General features: G+C 47.8%; 1 protein-coding gene across 1 annotated transcript; it reads right to left on the bottom strand.

Moving 5' to 3' along the window:
* Positions 1-771: 771 nt before the first annotated feature.
* Positions 772-12,564, bottom strand: APOBEC2 (apolipoprotein B mRNA editing enzyme catalytic subunit 2). Its single transcript, XM_033095378.1, has 3 exons — positions 12,280-12,564; positions 3,565-4,126; positions 772-1,196 (listed from the first exon to the last, which is right to left on the bottom strand). Exons 1-2 carry the CDS (start codon positions 12,408-12,410, stop codon positions 3,583-3,585), a joined length of 675 nt encoding a protein of 224 aa, XP_032951269.1. The 5' UTR covers positions 12,411-12,564; the 3' UTR covers positions 772-1,196; positions 3,565-3,582.
* Positions 12,565-18,229: the final 5,665 nt, after the last annotated feature.

Genomic DNA, 18,229 nt, shown 5'->3' with positions numbered 1-18,229 from the left:
ACATTGAAAGGGGTTAGCGTGGATTTTTTTTTCATAGAGTATGAACCTTGATTCTTTTAACAAAGCTTAGTCTCTCTGAGGACTGGCTGTAAGTGGAATTCTGGAACTCAGCAGGGATGTGGTAAAGTTCTTTGTCATTTGCAGATAGTCTTGGGGTCAAATTCCGATGACTTATCACATTCAAAGCCTGGGGAAAGGAGGCATTGCCCGATAATCAGAACGAACACATTATTCCTGGAACCTAGTTAGATAGAGTCTGGCAAACACCCAGAAATTCACACATGAAATTTCTACATAGGACTCAAACCTTTTAAGAAATGAGATTTTGATCTCATTCTGCCATCACCATCAAGTACCACGTGTCGACTACTCTTACATTACGTGCATCTCAACATTGAAATCCCCCTACTTCTCACCTCTTTAATCAAGAGGCTCATTGCTTATTAATTGGCTGTTGGGATATGTCTATCTTATAAACAGATTTCCTGTGCTGCTTGTTTCACCCTCTGCCATGTTCCTTGTCTTCAGAGAAAGGAAAAGTCAAAAATAATCTCAAGAAAATATTTTATGAAGGTCAAGTCCAGGATGAGAAGTCTACATGGGAGAGTTAGCATCTTGTGTTGCCTAGACAAGTCCTGGTTTAAGCCTCCCTCCCCCTTTATAATGTCATGATTTGGTTCATAGGCTGGGACATCTATATTCCTGGGACTTGATCACTATCCATAGTAATTTCTAAATGTCCAAGTTCCTTAAAAAACCTGGTCACAGAAAAACCACACGACTTCTTTTATTGATGTTGCTGGTTATTTTTCTTTAAAAAAAAAAAACCAACTTAACATAAAATGCATTTCTGGACATATTTCAAAGATCTACGCAGATCTTGGGTCTGAGGCTCTTTGCCTTAAGCAGCCCATTTTGGGGAATAATTAGGACCCTCAGCCCCACGGATGCCTCATGCCTACATATGGTTGCTATTTCTCTTTGCAGCTCACTTTCCTCTTTCCTGGGAGCAGCCTTGGAGAGAGACGCATAGCTAAAATGATTTACAGCATGAAAAGTGTATTTTGAGTCCTCAGAGGGCTTTGTGCAGTGGGAGTCATTTGTCGAATGTTGTCCAGCTCCAACTAGTATTAGGAAGTCAGGCATGTCCCAGATGGCCATACATGTCACCACTGTCTCTGTGGCAGCAGGCAGACCTTGGTGAGAAAACAGAAAGCCTGTTACTGAGAGCAATGCTGGCCCCAAACAATGAAGAGTTTTCTTTTTGAACTAGGGTTTCTGTGCACCTTCCCCAACAAGTCCCTGAATTTCTCCATAGTCTCCTGGGATTTCTGGTTTACCCAGGATTGAATTTGTTCAATTTTGGTGTGGTTCCCACAGAGGAAGCTCCAGAAGAGATCTACTTTAACTCTGCTCTTTTGAGTTGACTATTTGGTTAAATCCTATTCTGTCATTTTTCTAAAAAAGATGGAATAAGACGTAAGAGGCAAATTTTCTTTTAACAAATGCCCATTTCTTGGAAGTATTTTAATTAAGTGGAGTTGGTTTTTGGGGCTTTTAGATTACAATTCTGTTTCATGCCAATTTTTTTGGTACATTTTAACCTTTCGGACACATGAGCAAATAGAGTACAGGGAAGCATGTTAATGGATCTAGACAATACAGTTATGTACACTAATGGAAGGAGGCTTATAATGTGGAACATGTTCAATAATACTTTATTAGGAATAATTTGAGTTAGAAATGGACTTTTCCCTCTAACTGATTTCTCTATTTTAGTCCTGTTTAGATTAGCATAAGATACAACCCTCAATTATCCCAAATTAAAAGCTCTATTTAATCCTCCTTGAAATGCTTAATTTTTATAGCAGATTTAGCTCTAATTATTTGACTTAATGGGGACACACACACACACACACACACACACATCCCCAAGGACTTGCTACTTAGACAGCTGGAAGAAGTGGCCGGTGGCTCTGAAAGATGTTTAAGAAGAAAGTATACGAAGGTTAAAATGAAGCTACCAGTCATCGTTCTGTAGAATCCATGTGGGGTTTATCATTCCAGTGATGGTACCTACACTTAACAAAATCAAGGAATTTAAAAGTTAATTTTGTTGTCTTCAGAGGTCACTCTTAGAAATCTTACTACCACTCACGACCACTCAGAGCGATGTCTTTATTTTATATGAGCAGAGTACCATGTGGCATTACCTGACCATAGTCTCACTGAATTCAATGAATGGGTCCTGCCTTTTGTAAGAAACGGCTGGAATTCGTGTCTTCATGGATTGGCGAATGCTCAGCTGGAGAATTACCAGCCACCCGAGTGCATGTCTAATAGCAAACACCTGCCAACATCAAGCTCCAGAACATTGATATTTTCAAAATGTGTCTATGAAGTGACATCTTTTAAGAATATTAAGAGTGAGAGACACCACAAATAAATTGAATATCTTCATGGAAGCGAACTGCTTTCATGTTTTAGTAATTCGTGACTTGTTTCGGAATTAAAGTTGTATAAGAGCGTGGTGAAGACCTTTCCCTGTTGCTGGAGGACTTTGATCAGTAACTCAGGCTTTGTAAAGGATCTTAGTCATTGCACTGCTGTCGGAGCAAACTAGACCAAAATCAAAAAAAGATGGTAAAGGATCCTTTACCCTCTTTCCTGGGGGTAATTGGTCTGTGTCTGCAAGAGTCTAATTTACCCTCAGCAAGAGGCCAAATTGGCCTTAATTGTGTCCTAATTATTTACTTAAATAGCTAATTTTTACTTCCAGTTCTATCACATCTTGGTATCTGTAGTCGGCTACTTCTGAGCTGCTGCCTCAGACATCTTTTTAACCCTTTAAACAGTTCTGCAGGGAAGGAGTTTTTGGTGTTACTATGCCCATTTCTGCATTCAGCATTTTTCTGTGAGTTCTGGTGAGGTCTTCTCGACATTTAAAAAAAAAAACAGTTCTTGCATTATACATTCACACAGCAATTGGTCTCCCTCAAAGCAGAACCATTTTGAAAACATGAAAGCTGCTCTGGCCAAAAAGAGGTTGAATACAAATTGAGGGAATTTCAAAAGTACCAAAAGTGATAAAATCGCCTGATGGAATGAAACACCTGCTTTCGAGAAAACGGAATGGTGGGATTGCAAATGGGGGTGGGAGCAGGGCATGTACAATTACTAATTTTGTACACGTCCGTGGGGGCATGCTTAGGGAACTGAGATATCTTCCAGGCTGTGATTGGGTAGCAAGCTCTTGTACCATCTAGATCTTGCTACAGAAAGTCATTCTGTCTCATGAAAGCTTTCAGATTCCTGTCAACCTTAAATATTCCATATCATGGGGAAAGTTAGTCCAATATAAAAGGGTTGGAGGGAAAAGGACTTAGAGGGATTGAGAAGAAATAAAAGAAGCCAGGGTCTTCTAAAATGTTTTCACCAACCAACCAAAAGAAAAATCCTTCCAAAGGAAAATCGAACATCCCGCTGGGTCCACCTGACCTCAATGAGACCTTCTACCCAAGTTGACAGTTTACACAGAGGGATGGTTTAGACAGAGTGACTCACGTGAGGCTGAGCCGTCGCCTACTTCAGGATGTCTGCCAACTTCTCCTCGTAGTACAAGAAGTTCTCCTGAATGTCCTCCCAGGGCTCAAAGGCCTTGGATTCGCCCTCTTCTTGCTCCACAAAATTCTGCCAGATGTACTCGAAGTCCTGGGGCTTCATGATGCGTAGCCTGCAGCCGGCCTCCTTCAGCTTCCGCAGAGCAGCCTGCACCTCCGGCTCCTCCCACATGAAGAGGCGCCCCACCAGAATGAGCAGGCGCAGGTTCTTGGTTTTGCCGAGGGTTTTGATGATGTTGTCAGCGCACGTTGCGCAGGGGCTGGAGGACACGTACCAGGTGACGTTGTAGCGCTTCGCGGGGTCGAAGGTCGGCACGATGGTGTTGAAGAAGGCTTCCTCCGCGTGGGCAGTGGCGTGCTCGTCCTCCAGGTATCCCCGGGTGGCCTGCACCTGGCCTCCCTTGTCCTGCTCTTCAATCACATAGCAGAGGAAGGTCTTGTTGCGCCCAGAACTGTACTCCACGTTCCGGAACTGAAACTTGAAGAAGTTGACAGGCAGCCGCTCTCTGGGGGTTGAGGAGACAAAGGCACAGGGAAGAAGAATGATGAGTTCGAGCTCCTAGGACAGGCCTGGAGGAGGTCGCTCTGCACGAGCTCACGCCCATTCACTCTGACTTTTAAAACAGGCCTTGTCTATGGTAACGCCAGTGACAAAAAGGCATGAAAGAACCCAAAAGGGAGGAGAGGAGAGAATTTGGAGGGAGATGCATTCTGGTCACCCCTTTAGGAAGGGTCTCCAGACACTCCATCACTCCAACACATAACACATGTGGACGTTTCTAAATTCAGTGACTCTAACCTGGCTCTACATTAGACTCAACTAGAGGACTCTACAAACGTCAATGCCTGGGCCCCACTACAAACCAATTAAAGCAGGACATCCGGAAGCGGGGCCCAGGCACCAGCGTTGTGAAAAGCTCTCCAGATGAACCTAATACGTGGCCAGGTTTGAAAAGCGGTGTTCAAATAGTAATTTTGCAAAGTGGCATGCATGTCAACTTTCTCATGACAGCAAAACAAATATTTAAGAGAACATTTCACGCTTTCATTCCCCCTCGTCACTCGTGTATATTGCATCTTAGGCATGGAGTGGCCTACAACCTGCAGTGCCATGCTCTCCTGGTGACTTTCTCAAGCCCTCGGGTGAAAGAAGAGTTGTCACATGAGTGTCCAAGAATTTTTGTCTTTGAGGCCACACTACCTAAGGGTATCTTGATATGATTTAGCTTGTATATAGTATTGAATCATTTCAAAACCATGAAAGAGTTGGCCTCTGCTTTCCAGATGCTTATCTAGCAGCTGGATTCCAGCTGGGCAGAGAAGTAAATAAGGCAGCTGAGAACAAGTGAAAACAGCTCCAAATGAGTAGGTAGAGTGAAAGATGTACGAAGGCTCTTGAAAGTTTCGCTCTGATTCGGGGGGCAACAGAGAATCATAGGTTGTTGAGTAAAGAAAGGCATAATAAAAGTCACGTCCATGGAAGAGGACTGGGGGGCTTTAGGCAGACAGAGTGAAACTGGGGAAAGCCTGAAATGAAGAGAGCCCACCTGGTGTCACCAGACTTGGTGATAAATAATATGTCCAGTGGCTTCAAGGGGGAGAAGGGTGATTAGAAAATGAAAGCAGCAGAGAAAGGCCAAGGGTGTTGTTTGTTTGTTTGTTTTTAAAGTTTCCTAGTAAGAAGAAAGAGAGAAAAATGGAGAGGGGCTAGAGAGCGCATCAGAGTTGGCCGAATGTTTTTATCTTTTATGTGGATGTGTGTGTTTCTCTAAAATTGGGAAGATTTGTGCAGGTTTGAAGGCCTAGGAAAATGAGGAGGACTTAACAGGACAGACTGAAAATGCCAGAAGGAGAGCGAGGAATGAGTAGCAGCTGTACACGTTAAATGTTTTCTTTTTTAAAAATGTAACTTCTCTGGCTGCCCCCGGAAGATACACGTGGCAATCATTAATTCCGCCCTGCCTTCTGTTTCCCCAGAGAGGTCACCCAACTCCCTGGGCTGCAGGGGAATCCCTGGTGTTCCAGGGCTTAGGCTTCTTCGGGATAAGCAGCGGATGCCAAAGAGCTGAGTGAACTTGAGCTATTTCCCTGCAATGCTCCCCTCCCCCATCACCAATTTTTCTCCCCCCAAGTTTCCATGTCTCTTGCTGTCAAGTTCAGTTTCCACTGCGGAGATGGATGTATGTGAGGACCCAGCCCCACGGATTGCTTTGGGTGCTATACTTAGCTCTCTAAGCCCCTTCTGTCCCTGGTTGGACGTGTTTATTATTGACTTAACATTTTGGGAGAATGGATGGCCTGATGGTTCCCCTCTCCTCTTTCAATCCCTGCTGAGATTAGCTCTCCCTAATTAAGCTCACCCCACCAGACTACTCCTGAACTTTGCCAGTTGCTAAATGATCCCTTCTCTTCCCGGAGTGGTTTTTTTCCTCCCAAGAAGCACACAGCTTACCGTTCTTACCCAAGCCCGTTTTTGCTCTTCAAGGTCTTTTGCCAGACCATCCCCAACCCCACCCCAAATCTAATCCAGAGGATTAGACTATGAGGGATTCTCAGGTGAAACCCTTGGAAGTATATAGTAAGTCCTCACTTAACGCTAGATAAGGTCTGCGACTTTAAGGGCAACACCGTATAATAGGAAACGAATTTCACCGTAGGCTAACTGATGTAAACAAGACTTAAGCTCCTACAGCATCTCATCAATGGTGAAAGAAGCCTTATTTGAGGACCTGCTGTATTCATGACTGCATGGTTGGCTTGGGGGCTTCAGCAAAATCTGCCTGTGTGGTCCCTTAGGTTTCCTTCTACAACCCCCGCAAAAGTATTGCTCCAACTTTGCCAAGTAGAGCCCAGCCGTGAGTCTGAGTTTGGTCCAGCACACCAAATTGGCTGGATGGCCTGAGACTGCTGCTTTTCTCAGCCCCTCTTGAGCTCTGGTGTTTTCCCCTCCTCCTCTTCCCTGGCAAGGGGGGAGGACCCTGAGAAACGTGAAACCCAAGGGAGAAGAAGAAAGTTCACCTCTCTCTAAATATCTTTTCCAACCCCTCTGGCTAGCAGCCTCATGGTGTTACAGGAAGAGAGGGTCCATGGCTTCACGTAGGAAAGATGTCAGGCGTGAGCTGATATAGAGTTTAAAGGAAAAGTAAGTTTATTTAGCAGACAGTCAGTAAGAAAGCAAAAGACACCCAATAAACAGAGTGGCCGTCTCTCATTGCTAGTGGAAGAGAGACCCTCTCCATCCCCCAGGCTAGGGTTTGTATGTTTTCCACTTCTATGGAAAATTCACTGGTATGGGGGGCAAAGAGGAGACAGGAACCATGGTGAGTTTCTCTTTAACTTCAGTAAGATGCAGGAACAATAGGGACAGGTTTGTTTTTAACTCCTGGAAAGCACAACCTGTGCCTTATTTGCAGTGGGTTTTACTACGGGGATGGTCATAATGGGATCTCTTTGCTTTATAGCCTTTGGATGGTCTGTTCTGTGTGAGTCATTAGCGTCTGCCTGAGCTCCGTGCCTGGCAGCACGCAGGCAGCAGGCGTGGAATCCAACCTTCTAGTTCCTTCTGCAAAAGTAGTCCTCATGCCCCTTCACTATATTAGTTCTCCTTCCCTATGTTAACAGTGTACCTGTCCCGCAGCAGAAACAATAGGGTAAGACAGAACAGGTGCCTCGGGACCGGGAATGCTTTCGAGGGGCAAAGGAATGTCAGGGAAGGTCTAGGCTCCCCGCCTTTCCTATAGACTTCCTCAGAGACTACGCTTGCTTGGCTTCTCTCCTTTTTGGTCTTCTGGAAGGAGCGTAAAGGTCACATGAGTTTTTTTTTTTTAGGCCTCTCACCAGGGAAACCCAGAGAGCAGAGTTGGTAGAGGTCTGCAACTTCTCCTGGGAGCTAAGACAGCATGGTCATCTTGGCTGACATTATAGAATCACAGAACAAGTCAACATTATTATGCCCGCTAGTAGAAGGAAGGAAAGAAGGACACTAACTCTTAGATAATCACAAACATCTTTTTTTTCCCCCTAGTAGCATGATATACCTGAGAACCATATTTCTTACACTCTCAACCCCAGCAAATATTTTACTGTGAAAGTGGGGTATGTGTGTATGCGTATGTTGGAGTGGTGGTCCGGAGAGAGATGCTGAAGGTAGAGGTTTTCACCTGGACTCAGTGATTTCTTCTGGCACAGAAATCAACAGCCTCATTCCTGTCCTCTCCTCCCAGCCTCACACAGCACCTCTTTAAGCACCACTTCCTCATTCTTTCTGCAAACAAGGCCATTCGCACTTCATCTGCTTAGACTCAGGCTGCTGGGCATTGCAAGTCTCTACGCGAGGAAACAGACTCCTAATATCTGGAAAAAATGGTCGGGTTGCTGGAGAGAAACAGGATGTGAGTAAATGTGCGTATCTATATACAGAGGGTGCCCCCAAAATGTAGACACATTTTAAGAAAAGAAAAACTGTATTAAAATTGTAATACTCAATATATACTGATAACAAAAGATGAATACAAGTCACGTTTGACGTCTGCAATGACAAGAGGTGCTCAAAGTGGTTCCCATCAGTGTCATTTTAATAGTTTTTTCCTTTCTTAAAATGTGTGTACATTTTTTGGGGCACCCTCTGTGTGTGTGTGTGTGTGTGTCTCACGTTCACATTTAAAAACATTTGCATTTCCTAAGCATAAATCTATAAAGCGAAAAGAAGCAACCCAGAGGACAGCAGAAGCTGGTCTGAGATTAAACATTTGCTCCAAGATAATCAATGCAGTGGAAAATCCACCCACAGATAGTTGAGTGTTGACTCATTTCAGCTTTCCTCACCAGACCTTTCATGACCTGCTCAAAAGAGGCAGAACTGCCGGCTTTCAAGTTCCTTTCCCTTTTTCTGACCACGTTCAAAGTGGACGCTAAGGAGTGGGCCTCGTCAGAAGGAAGAGTGTAGGGCAGCAGAGAGGTTTCTAACAGACTGCCTTCCTAGAGCTGAGGAGGAGTTTGACGGGCTGCTAGCTCCTGCTTTGCAGTTCTGGATAGGGTTCTGCCCGAGGCAAGCCATGAGCCTGCCCCTTTTCCCTGGGAGGCACCGTCTTTACACTGAGCTTTGACCTTCCACCAGCTCTCAGTGGAGGTTAGGGTGGTCAGAGTCAGTGGCTGTCTTCTATCTTAATGGAACAAACCTTCCCAGCATGCTCCAGAGTCCAGGTAAGGGAGCAGGGGCTCATGGCATTTACAATGGTGTGGAAGGCACCTCACTTCCTCCTGTCCCTTCTCCTCTGAACCCTGCCTCGTCTGTGTTGCTCATGTGGTCAGAGTAAACTACTGGAAGCTGAAGTGGTTGGAAGGAGAATCACTGTCTGTGCCATTTATCTCTGTTCCATAAAGCCCCAGGTTCAGCTTCATGCAAAATCATACACAACATAACTCCGTAGAGACAAAGACAAACACACAGGTGCTGCCAGACTGAGCCACAGTCGCTCGTCACTGGGATGGAAAGATGGGGAGACAACCAATTCTGCTGCTCCAGAGCTCCCCTAAAGCAAGCTGAGTCCCGAGGCAGCCACGAACCAGTGACAGTCTCTTCTAAGCCTAGGGCTGCTGGAGCTTCATGTATCCTGAACTTGGCTCCTCAAGTTCTCCCCGCAGTAATGCCGAATCCCAACACATAATAGGGACTCATTTGTTAGTTTATTTATTTATTAAAAAACAAATATTTATTGAGTACCTGTTAGGAGCTGGGTACTATTCTTGGTGCTAGTGACAAAGCAGTTAAACAGACAAAGTTTCTGTCCTCGTGGAAGTTAAATACTAGTCGGGGAACAGGCAGTAAAGACATGATTCCTAGTCAGTAAATATTTGTTGACTATAAAAAGACTCCTCTTTATGGCTTTTTCAGACACAGTGTGACGATTTGGAGTCAGACAGTCCTGGGATTCACGCCCTCCTCCATCCATTAGCTTTGGGCAAGTGACTCTAAGTCTTGTTTTTTCTCATCTGAAAGATAGGTCGAGTGATCCAACCCTTCAGATTTTGAGCAACTGTCGACATTCAAGAAATTAAACCTAGTACAAACTAATGGATGATGCGTTCTCTGGGCCTCGAATCTTATCCATTAGCTCTCCCAAACTTCATCCCTTCTCCTTATCCTCTCATTTTCAGAGGATCCTCTCTTTCAGGGCTGTGCTCATTTAGCACCCAGCAAATTGAAAGAAAGAAAAAAAAAAGCCCCGATTTCTAACGTTTGCTGATTTTTGCAAACACTCTCCTTCTGGAGATTTCAAGAAACCCGTGTGGAGTCGCTGAACATAGAGTCACTGAACACAGACTTGGGAAGAGAAGTACACGATCCTCTCTCAATGTGAGGTCAAAGGGCAGCAGCTTTAGACCTTTTTCAACCACGTTATTTTGTTAATGTTCTTATGTCTACTTTCAATCCTGAGTGCCCTATTCAAACCAGAATCCCCACAAGCAGGGTATCTACTCAGTACTCCCTCCCCCCACCTCAGACTGTTTCCTGCAAAGCCACCTGCTCTTCTGCTAGTGTGTACCCCAAATATAAGGAGCCCAGACCCGTTTCCTGTGGGAATCCAAGCGAGGAGAGGACCTGCTTGGGACCTCTTTGACTCCAGGGCATCTGGAGAGGGAAGCAGAGAGGAGAGGAAAGCTCTTCCCTCATCCTGTCCCTGCACAGAGACAGCCACACTTCTGGTCTATTTTAAGCCGTCTGTTTACCCAGAAGGGCCCAGGAGACAGATCTCCACAGCTGTTACTTGTGACTGGGAAATACTCAGGGCTCCACCTCTCTGGAGCTGCTCTCAGAGCGCCCAGAAAGCCGCCCCATTGTGCCTCTTTTTCTGAGTCTTGGGTCAGGGTAGCCTCTGAACCTCACTACCTGGCAGATGGAGAGAGGTGGAGCTGTTTGGGAAACCTGGGACCCAGAATGAATAAGAGAACAATGGAAAGGACACTTGGCTGCCACTTACTGGTTCTGAGGTCTTGGGCAAATCACTCAATGTCCCGGACACTCAGTTGCCCCATCTGACAGTGGCGATAACATATTTCCCTCTCCTAGCACTGTGCTGAGGGTTGAAAGAGCTCATGCATGGGAACACGTGCCGTGATTATAAAGCCCTGAACAGATGTAAGTTACACCAGGGGAATTTAACCCTTTAGCATCCACTACCCTGGACCCCCAGAGCCTGTTCAACTCAACAAACCTAGTGTAATTCTGTCCTGGGACCTACCCCGCTCCTAGAGAGATCATAGCACTGCACAGAGTGGACATGCGTGTGCATGTCTGGGACCAGGACGGCATGGGCCAGCCTGCTTAGGTGTCAGAAAAAGGATCTCCTTTCACAGAGAGCCACTGGAATTGAGGAGTCTCCTGGCCTGCTGGCAGTAGGCTCTCCCTATGACTATGTTAAGCTGTGCCTGTTGCTTTTCTCATCCTAGCTTGAGGGTGATGGATGGGCATGGACGAATGCAAGTTCAGGGGTTCTACACTGAAGTCTTGCTTCGGGAATTAGGATGCATTTTCTCCCCCTCAGGTGCTCTTAGAAATCGGAAGCTATCTGAGCTGGAAGGGACCTTAGGGATCAACTCGCATAACTTCCTCATGTCACAAATGGAAAAACCGAGGCCAGGACTGGAAAATCACTTGCCAAGCTTAAAACAGCAGCTCCAAATTGCCAGAGCAGGTCCTTCCGCCCCTTGAAGGCACCACACCTCCATTCTTCCTGAAAATTCTCTAAGTATGGTCCCTACTCTGCCCGTGGGCATTGGTGGAGAATCCCTGGAAGGAAACCTTCGGGCTCAAGAGGAAAGGTGGCCCCATGCATCTCCTTCTTAGTCTTTGTTCAGGAACTTAGCAGTACTAAAGGCACACAGAGAGGAGAGAAGGAAGGCCACTTGGTCTTACTCCTGAAGATGGCGTGGTCTGGACAAGAGCGAGGGACCCTGTATGCAGCCTTCTCTTTGGGGCTTCGAGACCTTTGCTCTGGGTCCTGGTTCCTCCAGGCGGGAGCTGAGCGGGTGGGAATACCTCCTCTGTCCAGAAGCTCCCTGCCCTGACCTGTGTTACCTTCTCTGTTTCCTTGGGGGTGAATGTGGACCGTCCCTGGCGAAACTCAGAAAAGACAGAACAAGGAAAACACTGCTTCTCAGTCTGGCTTAGAAATGGTTGGGACTGTCTTCCTTATCTTAGGATCTTCTCCTCCAGAGGGAAGCTCTAAAGAAAGAGCGAGAGACATACAGCTAGAGGAGAGGCCCACTCAGAAGCAGAGAGAGAAGTGGACAGAGGATTTCCTTTGCCTGGGGCCACACTTTAATGTGCCAGTCTCATTCTATGTCCTTACCAAATTCCCCAGGACTAAACCACTGAAACCACCCAGCCAGGCAGGTGATATCCCAAGACCAGGCAGGTGGTTTCATTCTCTGGGCCTCCAAGGAGTTTCTCCTAACCCCCCTGATTAGAGGGTCTGTGGTATCACCCCTAGACGCCAAAAGGGCTTTGCTGCTGTGTCCCCTGAAGCCCCTACCTTTCACACTTGTGTACTCTCACGGTTTCACCCGGACCCCGGCTATGACCTTCCTGAATCCCCCCAGCCCGTCCCCAGCTCATGCTTTCCCAGAGAGGATGATCCCAGGCCACACCGGCTCTCACCCTGTGACAATCTCAAAGGGCGGCAGCTCAATCAGCTCCTTCAGCGTCTCGGGGTCCTCCAGGTTCTCCAGATCCTCTCCATTCTGCGAGGCAGGCGCAGAAGCCTCAGCAGCCTCTTCTTTCTGGGCCATGGAGGAGTTGTGGCTGGGGAGTCACTGAGAGAGCGGAGAGGCAGCGGTCTGGGCCAGGGCCTGGCAGCAGAGTCCCAAGCAGCTGTCAGCAGCTCTATTTGCTGGGGGATGACAGGCAGAAGACTGGGCAGGCCAGGCTGAGCGCGCTCACCCCCTCACCACAGGCTTTATAACTAGAGGCCTCCTGCCCCTCCCCCAGGCCCTCTCCCTCTCTTTTTAATTGAGTGACAGTGGGTGCTGGGATGGCCGGGGGTGGGGGTGGGGGTTGTGGAATGGAAAATCTGGCCACTAGTAGCTCCTATTTATCAGTAGGCAAAGACAGGAAGCTGGCAGGTGGGGATGGCTTGACCCGCTCTCCCTCTCCCCACCGGCTCACACATATATTTATATTCTCTCCCTTCTCCTTCCTTACCTTATATCCTTCCCTTTGTTTCCCACCCAACTTTCCCAGCTCTACTGGCAGGCATCCTGAGATTTAGGAAGAAATCCCTCTCAGAGGTTTAAGCAGGGTTGAGATGGTCGCAAAGAGATCCAGGCCAGTTGGTTGGGGAAACGTAGGTCCAGGGTGGAATAAGAACTGTGGATTTGGAAAGACACTGAGTTGTTACTCAAAGGAAGCTGATGCTGATTTGGATACAAAATGCAATGTAAAGTCTACTGGGAACCTCCATTAGTCATAATGTTGCCATTTACGAAGCTAAGAATGTTTGAAATAGGCCAGGCAATGAGTTGAGTGGTTTATTTAGGTGAACAATTGGACTTAATTGTCTTAGTCTGGGAGGCAATGTGTATTCCTCATGTCACACATGAGGAAACTGAGACTAACGGAAGGGTTAAGGGCCTTGGTTAAGCTCCTAAACCCATAGATTGCCGAGCCAGGATTAAAACCCAGGCTCTTTTTACTCCAGAGACCAAACATTCAACCACCATGTTATGCTCTACCTTAGTTGGTCTTTTATTCATTTAACAAATATTTATTGAGCACCTGCTATGTGCCAGGGGCTGTGTCAGGTACTGGGGATATAGCAAGGAATAAAACAAATGAAAATCCCTGCCGTCGTGGAGATCGAGGGGGTTGGGCAATACACAGGAGAAGTAATACTTGTACATATGATCTATTTGGTGGAGCTAAATGCTAAGGAGAAAGGCAGGGAAGGGGGACAGAGTGATGGGGGGGTGTTACTTTTTTATGAGGTGGCCAGGGGAGGACCTTGAAAAGGAGACAGTTGAGAAGAGAGCTGCAAGAGGTGAGGGAAATGATCACGTGGATATCTAATGGGAAAGTGTTCCAAGGAGGCGAAGAGCAGGTGCAAAGGTCCTGAGGCGGGAAGAAGCAAGGACACCTGTGTACTGGAGAGTCCTAGATGATGAGGCCAGAGTAATAAACAAGGGCGAAACAAGGGCAAAATAGGCTGGGGGGCCTTCTGGGATGTTTTAGGGACCTTGCTTTTTCTCTGAGTGAGATGGGAAGTCACTGTCTTTGAATAGATGAGACACATGGTCTGACTGATGTTTTACAGGATTCCCCCAGGCTGCTTGGTTGAAGATAGACCAAAGGTGGGAAACAGCTGCAGCAGAGGGACCAGCTATAAGCCTATTGAAGCTAATGAGAGATGACTGGGGCCCCTAGAAAAATCCCTGAGATGGAATAGCATTGGAAGATGGATGAATAGTTTTTGCAGTTCATGTGCCAGGTGCTTACGTAGCAGGGGCCACAGGTTTTCGTGTTTGGGGCAGTGCAAACACTCAAGGACATTCTTAGGGCAATGAAAGGGTGGGGTCTGGGTCACCCAGAGATTGAATATGAGGAATGTAAGAACATAGGGGGACTGGTCTGAATACAGCTCCCTATGGGTTTGGGTGGTGGAGATGAGAAGGGAGGCATCCTTTCTATGGCCTGACTAGAGAATAGGAATTAGGATGTTTTGGAGGATTTGGGACTCTCTCCTCCAGAGAATTCTGTGCAGCACGGTACCCTAAGATGCCCAAGCATTTTGGTTCACCTGGGATGATCATAGTTTATACCTGCTGTCCAGGCATAATTACTACCAGCGCCCATTTCACCCCCAAAGTACCCCAGTATAGACAATAAACTATTATATATAGTCACCCTAACGATTAGGTTTATTACTAAAAGCATTCTCATCCAGAGATTTCTTTTTTCCAGGCATTTTTTTTCCCAGGGCCATAAAGCCCAGGATAGTGACAGGAGTGCCTGTGTCTAAAAGGAAAAGGTGGCTGGTAAACAACAAGCATATATTATTATCATTATCGTCACACACACAACATTTGCATGCAAAGAGTTGACTTCATTCTTTTATTTGATCTGCATTTATCAAGGGCTCCTATGTGCCAGACACTGTAGTAAATACCAAGAAGACAGAGATGAAGAAGGCACTGCCTCAGCAGGAATTCCCAGTCTTTATGATGTTTTGCAAGTTAGGGACCTGTGGCTCCGAAAGTGAAGGGATTTATACAAGATTTATACACGAGGAGGTAAGTCCGGGTCTTCTGGGCCTAAGTTCTTACTTTCAGGGCTGCTTCCAGCTAGTTTTGATGACTATATCGCTGAAACATTATCAACATGGGTCCTTCTCCCGTTGCCTAGTCAAAACTATAGTGATGTGCTTGGATCAAGGGAGAAAAATGTCTGGGGGTGGAAAGCAAGGAGGAGGGGTGCTTTCAGTTCACTGTTTCACCGTGGGAGAGACTTCCTCCCTGAGGAAATCTTATGTTTTGGCTGTCATGTATAGCTCTGGATCCGGAGGTGGGGGGTGGGGAAATCCCCATCTCAGCCCTTGATTCACTGTGTGATTTCTGCCAAATCGCTTAGCATCTCTGGGCTTCAGTGTTCACACCAGTGACAGGCTGAGTTATTGCTCTCTATTCTAGAATGGTGCAAGGGATGGAAAGGAAGAAGCAGGGCTGGCACCTGAGGACCTGCAAGGTGGAGATGAACAGTGAGGCCAAAACATGCTGACTCTGAGTGATGTTGGGAGGTGGTGCGAGGTGGTCCCAGGCTGGTCCTGTCTGAAGAGGTGACCCCTCACTCCTACCCACATACAGTTTTTCCTTTGGTATTTGAGTGAGTGCCCTAGACCCTCCCCTGGCCTGATGACTGACAGCTTCCTTTTTCCACTGCTCCGTTCCAACCCCCTCCCCCTCTTCCCTGGAGGCCCTCAGACAGCTCTGGCTATTTATGGCACCTCCTGGGGGCCTGAATTCCTGGCTGGTCCCTGCTCTTCTTTCCAAGTCAGAGCAGTTTCCCCTGCCAGCTTCAGAGTGCAGCAGCTAATCTGGGGGATCGGGTGCCAGGAGCCTGACGCCTCCTCCTGCAGCTGCCACTATACTCTTTTTAGGGCAGGCATCCCCCATTCCCCATATTAATACTATTGGGTAAGTTTCTATCAATATGCTCCTCCTGCAAAGGAGGAAACTATCTAGTTTAAGGTCATAGAAGAAGTCAGTGGGATGCTGGGATTTGAACCCAGGTCTGTCGAGCTCCAAGTTCCAAGCTTTTCCCTTTGGGCTATGCTGCCTGGAATTCAGCAACAGTGAGAGGAGACACTAGCACAGCCCTTCCTGGGGGCCTGACACTCGTCTAAGCAGGTCACATAGATGAACTCATCTAGTCCTCCCTAGGACATTGGGGTAGGTGGTAGTATTAGTCCCCCCCCCTTTTTTTTTTTGGTGAGGAAATTGAGACCAGAGAGGTTAAGTGACTTGCCCAAGGTCACATAGCTAGTGAGAGCCACGTGCTTCCAGTGTCATGCTCTTAACCCCTTCACCATTCATCCATCCCTGCTGCTGCCAGGACTCCAGAGACCAGGCTCTGAGGGACGAGGCTATAAGAAGGGGGTTGTAGGAGGGGTTCTTGTAGGGAGATTGCGCTGCAGAAGCTATTAGTATATGAGGGAGGCTGTGTGTGGGGGGTATAGGCGTAGAGACACCAGCCAGCTGGTGAGTGGGGATTGAAACCAAAAAGGGAATTCTCGCAGTCTGTCCCTCTAGACCCCAGCCCCCTCCGTCAGGTGGCAGCGGCTGGAAGGAGCTGGGTTAGGCACAGGAGACACCCCAGCCTGCGTCTGCCGGTCCCATTTCCCATGGTCATTTCAGGAAACATTCAGAGGTACTAGGAGGTTGCAGGGGAGAAGGGCCAGGCACAGCGATTCCTTGGGTTTCAGCTGGATGCTGAGCTGCCCTCACCGGGAAGGGAGTAGAGAAGCCAGAAGGGGCTGGTGGAAAATAGTAGCCTTACCAGGGGAAGGTTTAAATTCTCACCCTGTGAAAGAAGACACCCCGGGAGCACGCAGATGGAGTGAGAAGAGGGACAGCTGGGACCTCAACAGCGCGTTGCCCCAGAGACCCAGCCAGGGCATGCCTGCCCCTCGGTCACTACCGAGACGATGTACACAAACAAGGAGCTGGACACTCCTTGGCAGGCAGAAGCCTGCCCCCTCCAGCAACTGCTCTGTTGACATAAACATGGGGGTGTCGAGAGCTTCGGTTGGGTATGGGGAGGGGGTCAAGTGTCTCCCTGAGTCTGAGGCTGGGATTGGAGAAGGCACTAGAATCCCGGGGTTTTCAGTCTCCTCCCGTGCAGGACCCAATGCATGGTTGCCGTGCAGGACACGTCGCCCTGCGCCAAGTGGTGACACCGGGACTTTAGTCCTGGTCACCAAGCTCCTCTGCTCCAGCGGCCACTCCCTGGCGGCCACTCCCAGCACCGCCAGGCTCCCAGGTTTGGAGTTTGAGGAACGTTATCTGATAAGAATCACGTACATTATGGTGACTAATGGTGTTCCTTTTTTTTTTTTTTTTTAAGGAGGGTGCAGGTCACAGTGGCCCATGCGGGGATTCGAACCGACAACCTTGGTGTTATTAGCACCACGCTCTAACCAACGGAGCTAACCGGCCACCCCTCAGAGTGTTCCTTTTTGAAGGAGTGTTTTCAGGGCCAAAGAACCTATTAGGAGAAAACAGGAAACTTAACCATCAAATTTTCAGAGGAGAATTTCAGTCGTTAGCAATTTCCGTCCTTACAAATGTGTTAGAGTAAGTGCAGATGGAGAGGAGGGGACTTTTCTGGTGTAGGTCATTTCTGGGGGTGCTGGGGGACCTCAGAGATATAGACACTAGAGGGACAAATGAGGCTGAATAGACACCGCTGAGGCTCCCAGTGTGACAGAGAGAGGGCTTCTTGTGGCTCGCACCCTGGAAGTGGGGGCTAACTGTGTGAATGGTCCTTGAAAGCCTGGGAGGGGGAAGACGCCTCTCTGGACTCTCTACCTGAGGATGAAACAGGGGGTTCAGATCCGAGGGGGTCCTGACCCAAGCCAGGCTTTTGTTTGGATGGCTTACTTGTGAGCCACGAATGAGGATCAGCAATCAATCCTTAAAGCAATAGTGTCCTGTGCTTATTTTCGGGAACTGCCACAAAGGAGAAGTCTGAAACGGGGCTTGAGGCGCCGAGGAGCCCTAGGAAATAGAATGGATGGTGGCCACCACAAAGGAAGACAGACTTTGGCGCCCTGGCCCGGGCCTGACAACACTCAGGGGGCCTTACCTTCCACCCTTGCATCACCTGTACCTGCCTGTAGTCAGGAGAGGCCAGCCGTGCACAGAGAAGGCACTTCCTGCACTCTGCCCACTCTCAGCCCAGCCCGCCAACCTTTCCCCACTGGACATGCCCCTACCCATCTGCCCTCCTCACCGCGTCCTGGGCATCGCCATTCTGCAGACATTGGCAAAGGGTGGAAGCATGAAGGGTTCAGGGAGGAAAGGAGGAACTGGGGTACAGTAGCATGAGACATACCGCC

Source organism: Rhinolophus ferrumequinum, chromosome 3 (genome assembly GCF_004115265.2).
Source record: "Rhinolophus ferrumequinum isolate MPI-CBG mRhiFer1 chromosome 3, mRhiFer1_v1.p, whole genome shotgun sequence".
NCBI lineage: Eukaryota > Metazoa > Chordata > Mammalia > Chiroptera > Rhinolophidae > Rhinolophus > Rhinolophus ferrumequinum.
This window is presented reverse-complemented; position numbering and strand designations above follow the sequence as displayed.